We start from the raw sequence: 13130 nt of genomic DNA on the forward strand, positions 1-13130 counted from the left end.
GTGTATACCCTGATATAAAACATATATGAAGCAATATAAAATAAAATTACCCTAATGAATCTGTCATTAAAATAAGATATTACTGCATAGAAATTCCCAAATGCAGAACTAAATTTCCTAGCTATGTCAATATTTGGGGAGTTAGGACTGATGATTATCATCATTCATATAATTTATGATTCATATAATTTTTATGTTTATATAATTTGTGATTATTAGGAAAATAGAAGGAAAATGTACCTGAGGAACAGATTGACATTTATGAGTAAATGCAACATGGAATGTTTTTTCTCAAAGGGAAAAAGAATGTTCACTTGCTATGCTAGAATTAAAACTAGTGCCTTTTTTGTTGTTGTTTTTCTAGGAACAAATGGAAGTTCTTCAGGAAAAGTCAGTAAGTCTTCTGGAACCACTAAGAGATCCATAGCAGACAGTGAAGAATCAGAGGCCTACAAATCTATTTTTACAACACACAGCTCAGCCAAACGCTCTAAGGAAGAGTCCTCCAATTGGGTTACTCACACATCATATTGTTTCTAAAGTATTATCCTGTATGATTGCAGCTTCTCTTCCCCAAGGAAGAATAGTTTTTCACATAGGCTAGTTGTAATCTAATGTTATCTGGTTTGTTATATTTTGAAAAGTGTTTATAAACTTGCCTTTGCCTGTGTGAAATATAATTGTTGTAATTATTGTGTGTAGAAAAGCTAGCAGATGCTCAGATAATTGAGAAATTGAGTATTTCTCCAAGTTTATTTCTGGAGTATATTAAATTGTTAAGGCATTAAATGCTTAAAGTAAATTTGATTTCATCTTGACTTTAGAAATTTTAATTATTTTAGGCATTAAAATAATTAAAATCTTAGCAACAGTCTTTTTCATCTTAAATGTCAGATGCAGGTTAAGTTAAAATAAAGCATACATTAATGATGAAATTATCCCTTATTTGTCTTGATTTTGTGTCCAACAGTAAAGTTGAACTGAACAGAGGAGAAAGAATACCTGCTTTGGTCTCCTAGAAGCATTTCAGAAGAAGTCATGCCCTTAACTTCAGTCATAGAGAAAACCAGAAAGTTGCATTTCTCTAAAGTAATTAGAGAAAATGTCTTTGATCTGTGGCTTTAAAGATAGAAGAAGTATAGTTTGACACTGGTGTTCTATATGTAAAATGCAGCTTTGGTGAAAGATTAGATAAAGAGAAAAGACAACAGTCTTTTGGTGAGCTACTGTAATGGGTGGCAGTGACTTAGGACATTGGTATCATCCAAATGAATCTGATCAATGTAATCAAATGAAGAGCCCCCTATTACTAGAATATCTCTGCTTCTCAAGGTCTTAGTCCTTTGTCACCAGTTTTGGTGTTCAATACTACCTCTTTATGTAAGAACTTTTTTTTCTATAAAACCATTGTTCTAACATTGTTAATTTTCCCATCGATATAAGTTTCATTGTAATGTTTCCAAAGATGCATAATAACTATGTGTATGTCCTCTTTTTTCATGTTTTGGTGATTTGGTAGAAATTGGTTAATATTTTTATTAATGTGTAGATTTTAGTCCCAATAGAATACAAGTTCCCTAAGGACAGCACCACATTTTGTCCCCAAACTGGCATGGCCATCTTTCAGTTATTAGGTACTTAGCAAATGTTGAATTGAATCGTCTCTATTCATTTCAGCACTGCTGATTGTGTGCCTTTTCTATACAGAACACTATATCCCAGATGCTGGAGGTAAATAAAAAGATAATTAGGAAACGATGATGAGTAATTGAAGCTTTACCCTCAAGGAGCTAAAGTTATATTTAGTAGGGAGATAATTAGCTGTATTGTGCCCTTGGTTAATCAGATCCATTTTTTGTACCTCAATTTCTTCCATAAAATGAGAGAGTTGAACTCAAACAGTTACTACCATCCTTTCCAATTCTAAAAGTACACGATTCTGTAGTAGGAGGTAGTATGCTCCAGGGGCTCAGAGGAGAGAGTTCACATCTCATTTGTGAAATGGGGGAAATCATGGAAGAGGAGGATGTTGTAAAGGGTCTTAAAGGATGTGTAAGATTTCAGCAAGTGGAGTTGGGGGGGGGGGGGAAGGGGGAGAGGAGCATTCTGGTTGAATGGCATATCCAGTAGCATGAAGGAAGGAACATCTAGAGTGTTTATCAGAACAGTATTTCAGTGCACCTGCAGTCTAGGGGAGTAGAGAGAAGGCAGGAAGGCCACTGTATGGAGGACAAACTACCAGTGGCTTTGACACTACTTTGGTTAGATGTGACTGGTTTGGTTAGATGTGACTTCAGTGACTGTTGCTTCCTGAATGATTTGGCAGTGCTACCGTAGACTGAACTGGAGGGAGGAGGAGACATGAAAGCAGGGGAGACTAATCAGGAGGCTATTTGCAGGATTGCAGTCCAATTCAACAAATGTTTATGAAGCACCAATGTGCTTCAACAACCAGGTATCTGATGACAAAGATGAACATTTCCTATCCTCAAGAAGCTTCTCTTTTACTAGGACTGAGAAGTGATGAGGGCCTGGACTTAGGATAGTGACTGAGAAGGAGAAGGGACAGGTTAGAGACATGCCAGTTATAGGCCTTCATATCCTGAAATCACTGTATTTCATTCCAAGTATAGTTTCTGAAGATACTTTTTCACCAGAACCTAAGCTTTTATTAAATGAAAACATGCTAAAATATTATCTTCTCTAGACTTAGCTCTTCAGTATTCATCAATGAGCTAAAATTTGTTTTACTCCTTTTGGTTCCCATTTTAAAAAATAAAAGTTCCACCAGCCAAAGGTACTTTTTAACATAAAAGTGAAAGAAAAGACATGTTTGTAAATAAACATAATTTTCCTGTTGTGAACTCTGTAAATAGGTATATGCCAATACTGAAAATTCTGAAACTATTTGTTGGAATTTAACTTTTTATGTTTAATGCAGTTCACCACTACTTCCTTCCCCCCCAGACTAGCATATATCCATTGCTTAAAATATCCTTCAAGATCTTGGTCAGTTACCAGCTCCTCTATGAAGCCTTTTTCCATAAAACCTTGTTTTCTCCTTGAAGTCTCCCTGACTTCATGGATATGTCACTGAAGTCTTCAAGAGATGTTGTGAGGGATTCTTGTTTACAAACAGGTTGGCCTCAATCTCTCAGAGGGTTCTCTCAGCCCTGAGATTGTTGGATTCTGACTATTCCATCCGTTATTCATCTTCCTTCTTTGAACTTAGACCACCATATCATTAGCCCCAGGCAATTTTGCCTTGATAACGCCCTATCTTGTACGAGTTATTATGTGTGTGTGCACGTGCATGTATGTGCACACATATGCCGTTTTCTAAACGAAGCTGTGAGCTTGAAGAAGGACCATGACCTAGACTAATCTGCATTCCTTCTACTACACAGCTTAACCCAAGGCTGAGTTCATAGCAGGTATTCAGTAAAAAGTATGATGATATTAAGCACTAAACAAAGTCTTGTGTCGGTAAATATAGAATATTCCCTACTTCCGGATACACATTGGCATGCGACTCCATATATAACCAGGGTCTTTCTCTTTGTGTAAGCTTAAAAAAAAGTTTACAATCTGTGATAAAGACTTATATGCCTAGAACTCAAGGTGTTGTTTGTTGAGAAGACGTATTTGGAATAAGGGCTTATGGTCCACAGGCAGCAAAAAGAAGGAACAGGGAAGCAGATTGTGCTTCAGATGAATTCAGCTTAATCTCTCTTGCCCTGCCCCTTCCTTTAAAAGGCCCTTCTTTCTGACCTGGTGGCATGGGCCATTACATACACACTTCCCCGCCCCCCATCTTCCGAGCAGCTATGATGTATTCTGGTGATTCAGGCAGTTGGTGATGTCACAAGAGACAGACAACTTGGCTTTCAGTTTCCCAGATGTCTGGGGAAACACACTCACCATGAGCAAATATTCACCCCTTTCTGCTCATCATGCATGTACTGAAATGCTTTTTGTTCTTCCTGCTGTGCACTACTTTAGGTTATGCCTTTATGTTCTCTTCTCTGAAAGAGAAAGCCAAGGAACCTGCGGGTGATGTGCCTTGTGGAGGCCACTTTCGGATGAGACAGAAAATATCTGACCAGGCCAAAGGCTGGCTTGGGAGTAAATGGATCTGGCTATTGTTTGTTGGACTACTCTATGCTATAGTAAGATTCCGAGGGGAAGGTGACAAAAATAAGGTGAGAATTCAGTTCTGAATGGAAGAGAAGTATTGGGTTGCCTTTCTATTGTTTGTGTCTGAGTTCGATCAGGCTTTATTTTCAGTAGAGGTGTCAGAAGAGGTAAATGTTACCTGTGTCAAGGAAGTCATTGGATTAAAAAATAACCATATAGGGGTGGCTAGGTGATGCAGTGAATAGAGCACCGGCCCTGGAGTCAGGAGGACCTGAGTTCAAAGCCGGCCTCAGACACTTAACACTTACTAGCCATGTGACTCTGGGCAAGTAACTTAACCCCAATTACCCTACCTGCCCCCCTCCAAAAAAAAAAAGGAAGAAATAACTATGTCAGGAAGAGAAACTAACTAAACAGAGGTTTAGAATCAGCTTCTTAAATGAACCCTTTAAAACTTGTTGTCTAAACTTGACAAGATAAGGAGCCATCATTTCTTAAGTGATTAACTGGCAGAAAGTATCCAAAGGTCTTGTCCTGAAGCTAACTAACTACACAAGCAAATTCAAATACACAAACTCCTCAGATTGGATTTTCCTTCAGAAAATAGGCATTAATGATGACAAGGTAGGAAAATTAAAACACTGGGGTTTTTTGGATGAAAATTGGCTCATCTATTTGAATACAGCTGTGTTTTTCCTAGTGGCTAACAACATGAAAATAATTCTATAAGTATCTTCTATAATATACATACAATATAACTAAAATACAGTAGGATTCTGATCATATTTATGATATTGATGCTGATATGAGTCTGATAACTTAGGTTATCCTGCCATCTGGGTAGGGAATGGCAATTAGTGTGTTTAAGTTACACTTTGACAAGAACCACTGCTTTAGATTGATCCACACTCCTCCCTCCCCACCCCCAAGTATATGACTCATTACTAATATTTTTTTTGACAGGATAAGGACCTAAGCAGTGGAAGCTCTTTGTGCCGCCCCCTACAAAAGAAAAATCAGAATGCTGCCCCTAACAAAGACTATGCACTGAATACCTTAACCCAGCTGGAAATGGATCTGGTGACATTTGTGTCTAAAGTGCGAAGTCTCAAAGTGGCCATGGCAACTGGTAATTCCCTCAAGCTTCCAGACTCAGAGGTCCCTTCAGATCCACACAACAATATTACAATATATGAAATATGGGGGGATGACTCTGACTAGATTGATTTGGATGTCAAAGTAGGAGAGGAAAAAAAAAGTCGAATGATTGACAAACACTATACAGACTAATAAACTATTCCCAAGAAAATAATTCCCTCATTTCATACCTTTTTTAATATTTTAAAAACTTTAACTTCTCTGTCATATGAGACTGGTGACTTGAGGTTTTATTTTTATTTCAATGGGGAATTTTTATGTTAGTAGTCAACACATTCTCCCCAAAATAACAAGGGAAACTTTCTACTTTGCCATAATACTAATTATCTTTCCTCTATTATAACTGGGTCTGGGGAATTATTGGAAAAATACAGTTGTAGAAAGGACAAAATTTTTCATACAACCTTTTTTCTTCCCCAGTTACAAAAATATATGTTCAACCAAGAGTATTATTATTTCTGTTTCAATGTTACATATCTCAGAAATGTGACACTTGATACAGCTGCCTAAATAAAGAGTTTCTATGATCTCTAGGGAGATGGTATTAAAGTTGGACAAAGGTCGAATTCAACTTTTGGAATGTATAACCCTGCAGAATGTGTCATGTAGCTATAATTCTTCTCACCATTCCCAAGAGTTTAAATGTTAGATCAGATGAAAATTCTTTCTTCCCTGCCCCTTGTCTTTTGATATTGATGGAGTCATAGAGTTCCTCAGGAGTGGATTTTATAAGCATGAAAACTTTAGCACTTAGAGCCATCATTTTTCCCTTTGTTTCACATCATGGAAGCTGAAGAAGTAGATTTACATCCAAGTCAATAATTATCAAATGTGTATTTGTTTATAAATACTTAATACAATAATCCGTAATAAAGTTCATGTGATTTCAGAACATGTAGATGATGAAAACTATTCCTACACTAAAATGAATGCAGCCACATTGTTTTCCATCAGTAGAAGGTAAGTGATTAACCCCTGAAATATTGAAGAGCATCATAAACCCCACAAAAAGGGACCTTTGCCAACAGGATGGTTGTAAGCTGTTAAGAGAAGCAACAAGCAGTAACAGCTTTGAAAACATGGAAAAATTCTGGTAAAGTGTCCATACCACAGTCCTCTGATTTAGGAAAAATGAAGCATTTTTTGCGTTAGCAAAGTAAAGATAATTTGATGCTGATTGAATTCACAAATATCCCTGGCATGCTTTCCATTATGAAGTATATAAATTGAGGAACACAGTTTGATATATACTACCTGAAAATCTGGATTTACAATATTGGCCTAGAATAACCCCGTACCATCCTGGCTCCAAAATTGTCTGAAAAAGCCTTCTGATAGGCCAGCCGACATTTGTGTTTTGTAATGGGCAGCTAGGTGGTGCTGTGGATAAAGCATCAGGAAAAGCTGAGTTCAGATGTGATCTCAGACACTAGCTGTGTGACCCTGCACAAGTCACTTAACCCTATTTGCCTCATTTTCCTCATCTGTAAAGTGGGCTGGAGAAAGAAATGGCAAACCACTCCAATATCTTTGCCAAAAAAAAAAAAAAGCCAAATGGGATCATGAAGAGTTGGATACAATTGAAACAATTGAACAAGTTTAGATTAGCAGTGGAAAGGAAACAATGTGTTCCAAATTCCAAACAACTAATTTACAAATGTTTTGTATTGCAAGAGCTCATTTTTGAGTGGTGAGACTTTCTGGATCATTTATAAGGGCTAGATCCTATAGCCATGAGACTAAAAGATCTTATGTATATATCCACATATAATTGGATTTTTAAAAATAACTGATCACTGTCTTCAACAATGTAGTCCCCTTTAACAGGTCACATGTTCTGAGAAATGAATCCCTCCTTGGAATATCTAGAAATTGCTTTGCTACCTGTAACATGGGAAGAATTCCCATTCTTTTTGAATTGAAAGTTTTTTCAATTATAGCAAATCTGCCTCCTTTAAATGTTGATTTAATTTTGAAAACAGCCCCAAATCATATGGATCCAAGATGTTATGACTATAAAGTGATGAGAAAAGCTTTATTCTGTGTATTCTAAGTTGACTCCAAGGGCAGTCCAGTAGATAAGTCTCTAGATGTTGGTACACTAAAAGTGTCCTTTCAAAGTACTTACCAAGTAATGAGACTGATTTTTATCATAGTCTGTGTATAAATATATAGGTGGAGATGGAGATAATTATTTGCATTAAAGTCAACCTTTTGGGGGCGGCTAGGTGGCACAGTGAATAGAGCACTGGCCCTGGAGTCAGGAGGACCTGAGTTCAAATCCGGCCTCAGATACTTAATACAAGTCACTTAACCCCAATTGCCCTGCCTTCCCCCCCTCCAAAAAAAAAAGTCAAGTCTCTTGGACTTAACTTACCCCACATAAATTGATTTTAAAGAGGATGTGATTCAAGAATCTAGTCCACTGTCATGTCAAGGATTCATCTGAACTTCATATATTTATAAACAAAAACATGGGCATTTTAAGAATGTGAATTTTTAAGGGGATATTCGGTCTCTTAAGTACACTGAAGTTAGATCTGGAACCCAAGCCAAGGTCTTCTGATTCTACCTGTTGCCTTGGGTAAGTCACTTCTCTGGGCCTTGGGTTCCACATATGTTTAAATGTTGCATACCTCACATGATACTTGGGAGGACCAAATAAAATGATGTGTATGAAGCACTTGACACTTCAATAACACTTTTAAAGATCTATCCAGTCTTTCCTCTAGACTTCGGTCTTGGTGCCTTTGTTCTGCCTTATTGTCCCACTGAGTATGAAATATCACTGCTGCTTCAGGAGTTAAAAAGTCATGAGGCAATACACACAGAAGTGCAAATCATACTGTATTAACCTAACATCACCATCTACATTTCTAAAACAGAAAGGGAATTCTCCCTGCAAAAAGTAAAAAGTGTTTCAGTCATGAACGTTGGCACCTTACCTGACCAAGTAAGTCAGTAATATAGTGGTTAACATAGAAATAGGGCTTTAAAATGTGCAAAATGCTTTGCAAAGGCTAGAAGTGATTTTTCCTTCATCTATTCTCAGCAATCCAAAATACCCCCCATTATTCTCTCTCATCACTATTTACCTATATGTGTTGTATACTATATTAGAATGTGAGTACCTTGAGAGCAGGAACTGTCCTCATTTTTGTTCTTGTATCCACAGTACTTGGCACATCGTGCTTATAAATGCTTTTTTAACCTATTCATTCATTATTCTCATCTTAATGATGGGGAAACAGTCTCAGAGAGGTTAAGTAATGGGCAAAATAACTAGGGTAGCATAAGAGGAAAGATTCAAACTCCAAGGTCATGTACTTTAAACTACATCACACTAAAGAGATTTGGTTCAAATTTTAATCCTTGTTAGGATTTCTTGTCCACAAAAAAATATGCTAATTTGTTCTATCAACTCATGAGTCAGTCCAGACATTAAATGAAGAAAGTCTGGCTGCTCCAACCTATCCCCATAATCACTGTATTTCACTATGTGTGTATACATACATGTGTGTATACACACACATATCACTATAATCACTATACCATAATCACAAATATTCTCAACTTATTTTTTTCAAGCTACCCTCTTAACATCCCCCCCCCCAAACCTCTGACATATACCCTTCCTTGAATGTATCTGGTAGCCTTAGAGGTGGTAGGAATTTTAAGAATCTCACATAAAATAACTATAATATAAAAATGTATACATACTGTATTGTACTTTGGGAACTGGGAGAGTAGGAGTTGGGAGAAAATTACCATCAAATCAATGAGATGTCACAACTCCACAACTCCAAAACTCTCCACTCTGCACAGCACTACAGAGCCTCAAAATCTTCAGCAATGTGGAATTGTGAGTTCATTTTTACCAAGATGCTTTATCTCTAGCATCTTGTTGGAGCCTTCCAAAAAACCCATAAGGTAGGCTGTATTATTATCCCCATTTTTACAAATAGAAAACTGACACCAAGAGAGGAAGTGGCTTCCCCAAGGTAATGGTAGAACCTGAAGACCTGGAACAGGAAAGTATTCTAGTCTGTCTGCCGCAGCCTAGAGTGCATGAATGAGAGTAAAATGTTACCAGCATGGAAAGATAGGCTAGAGCCAGACTATGAAAGGTCTTAAATGTCTTAAAAGAGAGGAGTTTGTATTTTTATCCTAAAGGTAAAGAGAAACCACTAAAGCTTTGTGGACAATGTAGTGATGACATGGTCTACACCTGCACTTTAGGAATATCAATTTTACAGCAAATTAGAAGATTAATCATCGAGGAGAGGGAAAAAAAAGTTAAATGTGAAGAAACCAATATAATGTCACAAAGAGCTTTCTAAAGAGTTCAAATTAAAAAACAATAACATTAAATATGGAAAGAAGAGTCTAGGATCAAAGACAAATGCTGTCCTGGCAGATTTGGCATTCAGGGTTTGAACCTTTGAAATAAGGTTGTAAAAACTCAGCATAAAATAGCCTATTAAAGTTTTGTTTGGAACAATACAGTCTTTCCCCAAGCCAAGGCTGTATTTTGCTTTCATCATCTATTGAGAGAACTAAAGTGTGGGGTTACCTCTACATATCCATCAAGTAGAATGAGCTCATTTCAATTAGAATAGGTACAACAAAACCCCGTAAGAAGTGAGAAGAGAGCATAGATGAGGCTGCTATCTCAGACTATCCATTTAGGTCACAGGTTATTTACATATGCTATAGTCTGCTAAAGCTCCTCTCCCCTCAGAGAAAGAGGGGGAACAGGTGGAGATAAATGGATGGAATAACTGACATCCATAAATAGAACCTCTGACACCAAAAGAATGTTACTAATCTTTGTGTGCATCTTTAGCTAACTTATTCATGATTTGTTGCATTCAAAAGATGTCTGATATACTTACACCAAACCAAATCTCTAGTAACAAATATGCATGATCAAGCAAAACACAATCCCCAACTGATCATGTCTAAAAATGTCTTATTTGCGGCTTCATCATTGGTCCTCTGAATTTGTAATTTTTCATTGGATCAATGAGAATTCTGTCTTTTAAATTTTTCTTTACAATATTATTGTTGTACAATTGTTCTCTGGTTGCTAGATATGGTGGCACAGACCTGTAGTCCCTGCTTCTAAGGAATTTGAGGCTGATGGATCACTTGAGTTTGGGATTTCTGAGTTGCAGTGGAGCTAAAGCTGATTAAATGTCCAAACAAAGTCCATTACCAATATAGAGAACCCCTCTGGTGGTGAGGGGAATTATATGCCTGAGGAGGGTTGAACTGACTCAGGAGCAAGCAAGAAAAAACCCAAAACCAAAAATCTTGTCCTGATTCAGCTTACTTTTCTCTGCATCAATTCATACAAGTCTTCCTAGGTTCCTTTGAAACTGTAATTTCTTAATGTGCAATAATATTCTGTTACATCTTAAAATATATTTTACTAGTAATTTGGCAGAAATGAGGTATAGACCAACATCTTACACCAGTCAAAATGGGTAAATGATTTAGACATTCATGTGATATCATAAACAAATTAAGATGATATCATAAGCAAATCAGGGGAGCATAGAATATTTTACCTGGCAAATTTATGGATAAGAGCATTATAGAATGTAAAATAGATGACTTTGATTACATTGAACTTAAAAGGTTTTACACAAACAAAACCAATGCAGCCGAGATTGGAAGGAAAACAGAAAACTGGGGGAGAGAGGAGGGCAGCAGATTTTATAGCAAGTTTATCTGATAAAGGCCTCATTTCTCAAATATACAAGGAATGGAGTCAAATTTATAAAAATACAAGTCATTCTCCAATTGATAAATGGTCAAAGGATATGAATGGATAGTTTTCGGAAGAAATCAAAGCTTTCTATAGTCATAAAAAAATGCTCTAACTTACACTTGATTAGAGAAATGCACACTAAAATAACTCTGAAGTACCACCTCATACCTATCAAATTGTCTAATATGACAGAAAAGGAATGTGATAAACGTTGGACGGGATGTGGAAAAATAAGGACACGAATGCATTGTTGGAGTTGTGAACTGATCCAACCATTATGTAGAGCAATTTGAAATTACGTTCTAAAGGCTTTAAAACTGTGCCTACTCTCTGACCCAGAAATACCATTACTAGGTCTGTACACCAAAGAGATCAAAGAAAAAGGAAAAGGTCCTATATGTACAAAAATATTTATAGCAGCTCTTTTTGTGGTGGCAAAGAATCAATTGACGAATGGCTGAACAAGTTGTGAATGTGATGGAATACTATTGTGCTATAAGAAATGATGAATAAGATAGTTTCAGAAAAACCTGGGAAGACTTAAATGAACTGATTCAAAGTGAAAGAAGCAGAACCAGGAGAACATTATACACAGTAATAGCAATATTGTATGATGATCAACTGAGAATGACTTCGCTATTCTCTGCAATACAATGATCCAAGACAATTTTGAAGGACTTAATGATGAAGAATGCTATCCAGAGAAAGAACTGATGAAATCTGAATGCAGATTGAAGCATACTTTTTTTAACCTTATTATTCTTGGGGTTGGTTTTTTTGTTTTGTTTTTTGGTCTGTGTTTTCTTTAGCAACATGGCTAACATGGAAATGTTTTACAAGACTGCACATGTATAATATCAAATTGCTTGCCTTTTCAAGAAGGGGGAAAGGACAGAAGGAGTTTGAAACTCAAAATTAAGAAAAAAATGAGTTAAAAATTTTGTTCACATGTAATTGAAAGATAAAGATTTTAAAATATATTAAAAAAAAGAAATGATGAGCAGCATGGTTTCAGAAAAACCTTGAAAGACTTATATGAGCTGATGCGAAATAAAGTGAACAAAACCAGGGGAACATTTTACACAGTAACAGCAATATTTTAAAGATGATCAACTATTAATGACTGTCCTCAGCAATAGAAAGATCCAAGATAGTTCTGAAGGACATATGATGAGAAATGCTGCCTACCTCCAGAGAAAAAACTGATGGAATCAGAATGTAGACTGCAGCTCACTGTCATTTTCTTTTTCTTAGGGCATTTTGTATGCATTTTCTTTCACAACATGATGGAAATGTGTTTTGCATGACTGCACATGTTGTTATTCAGTTGATTAGTCATGTCAAATTGCTTGCCTTCTCAGTGATGGGGGGATGGAGAGGATGAAGAGAATTTGGAACTTAAAACTAAAAAAAAAAGGTTAAAAATTGTTTTTATATGTCATTGGGGAAAAATATTTTTTAAAACCTTTATTAAAGGGCAAAAGGGAAAGGAAGAAAGAAAAGAGGAAGAGAAAAAGTCTATAAAACTGAACAATACATCAAAAAGAAATCTTTTTCTAAAACACAGTCTCTCAGCATGGCTTCCACTATCTCTTCTGTGTAAATCTGACTTCCAAATCTACACTCCTAGTCTGAATCTCTCTTCTGTGCTCCATACCCAGATCTCCAACTATTCATGTGACACTGCTAGTTAGGGAGTGGCATCTTGGTGGTGCAGTGGATAGAATTCTGGGCCTGTAGTCAGGAAGACTGGAGTTCAAATCAAGCCTCAGACATTTACCAGCTGTGTGACCATAGGCAGGTTACTCAACCACTGTTTTCCTCAGTTTCTTCACCTGTAAAATGGGGATAATAAGAGCACCTTCCAGAATTAAATGAGATATTTGTAAAAGCACTTAGCACCCAATACATGCTTGTTTTCTTCCTTCCATCTCTACCTAGATGCCCCAGTATACCCCAAACTCATCATATATAAAATTAAGCTGATTAGCTTTCCTATTTAGCCAGCTTTTCCTTCTGACTTCTCTATTTCTGTCTGTAGCAGCACCTTTTACCCAGT

The 13130-nt window shown here is 36.6% G+C and overlaps 2 protein-coding genes across 2 annotated transcripts in view; both read left to right on the forward strand.

The window, feature by feature from the left end:
- Window positions 1–935, forward strand: part of RTF2 (replication termination factor 2) — a 70390-nt gene extending 69455 nt beyond the window's left edge. The window contains exon 9 of the mRNA XM_069072457.1: window positions 365–935. Coding sequence (XP_068928558.1) covers window positions 365–540 — 176 coding nt within the window. The 3' untranslated portion in view covers window positions 541–935. The remainder of the gene's footprint in view (window positions 1–364) is intronic.
- Window positions 936–1077: 142 nt separating this feature from the next.
- Window positions 1078–8828, forward strand: FAM209A (family with sequence similarity 209 member A). Its single transcript, XM_069072458.1, has 2 exons — window positions 1078–4202; window positions 5101–8828. Exons 1-2 carry the CDS (start codon window positions 3954–3956, stop codon window positions 5356–5358), a joined length of 507 nt encoding a protein of 168 aa, XP_068928559.1. The 5' UTR covers window positions 1078–3953; the 3' UTR covers window positions 5359–8828.
- The last annotated feature ends 4302 nt before the right edge of the window (window positions 8829–13130 follow it).

Source organism: Petaurus breviceps, unplaced genomic scaffold (genome assembly GCF_028583685.1).
Source record: "Petaurus breviceps papuanus isolate PSGF00001 unplaced genomic scaffold, PetGlider_PUasm1.0 90847, whole genome shotgun sequence".
Classification (NCBI taxonomy): Eukaryota; Metazoa; Chordata; class Mammalia; order Diprotodontia; family Petauridae; genus Petaurus; species Petaurus breviceps.

Coding starts and splice junctions, on each gene's coding strand:
- FAM209A (XM_069072458.1), top strand. CDS start 3,954: ATGCATGTACTGAAATGCTTTTTGTTCTTCCTGCTGTGCACTACTTTA. Junction 4,203..5,100: donor GGGAAGGTGACAAAAATAAG/GTGAGAATTCAG, acceptor TTTTTTTGACAG/GATAAGGACCTAAGCAGTGG.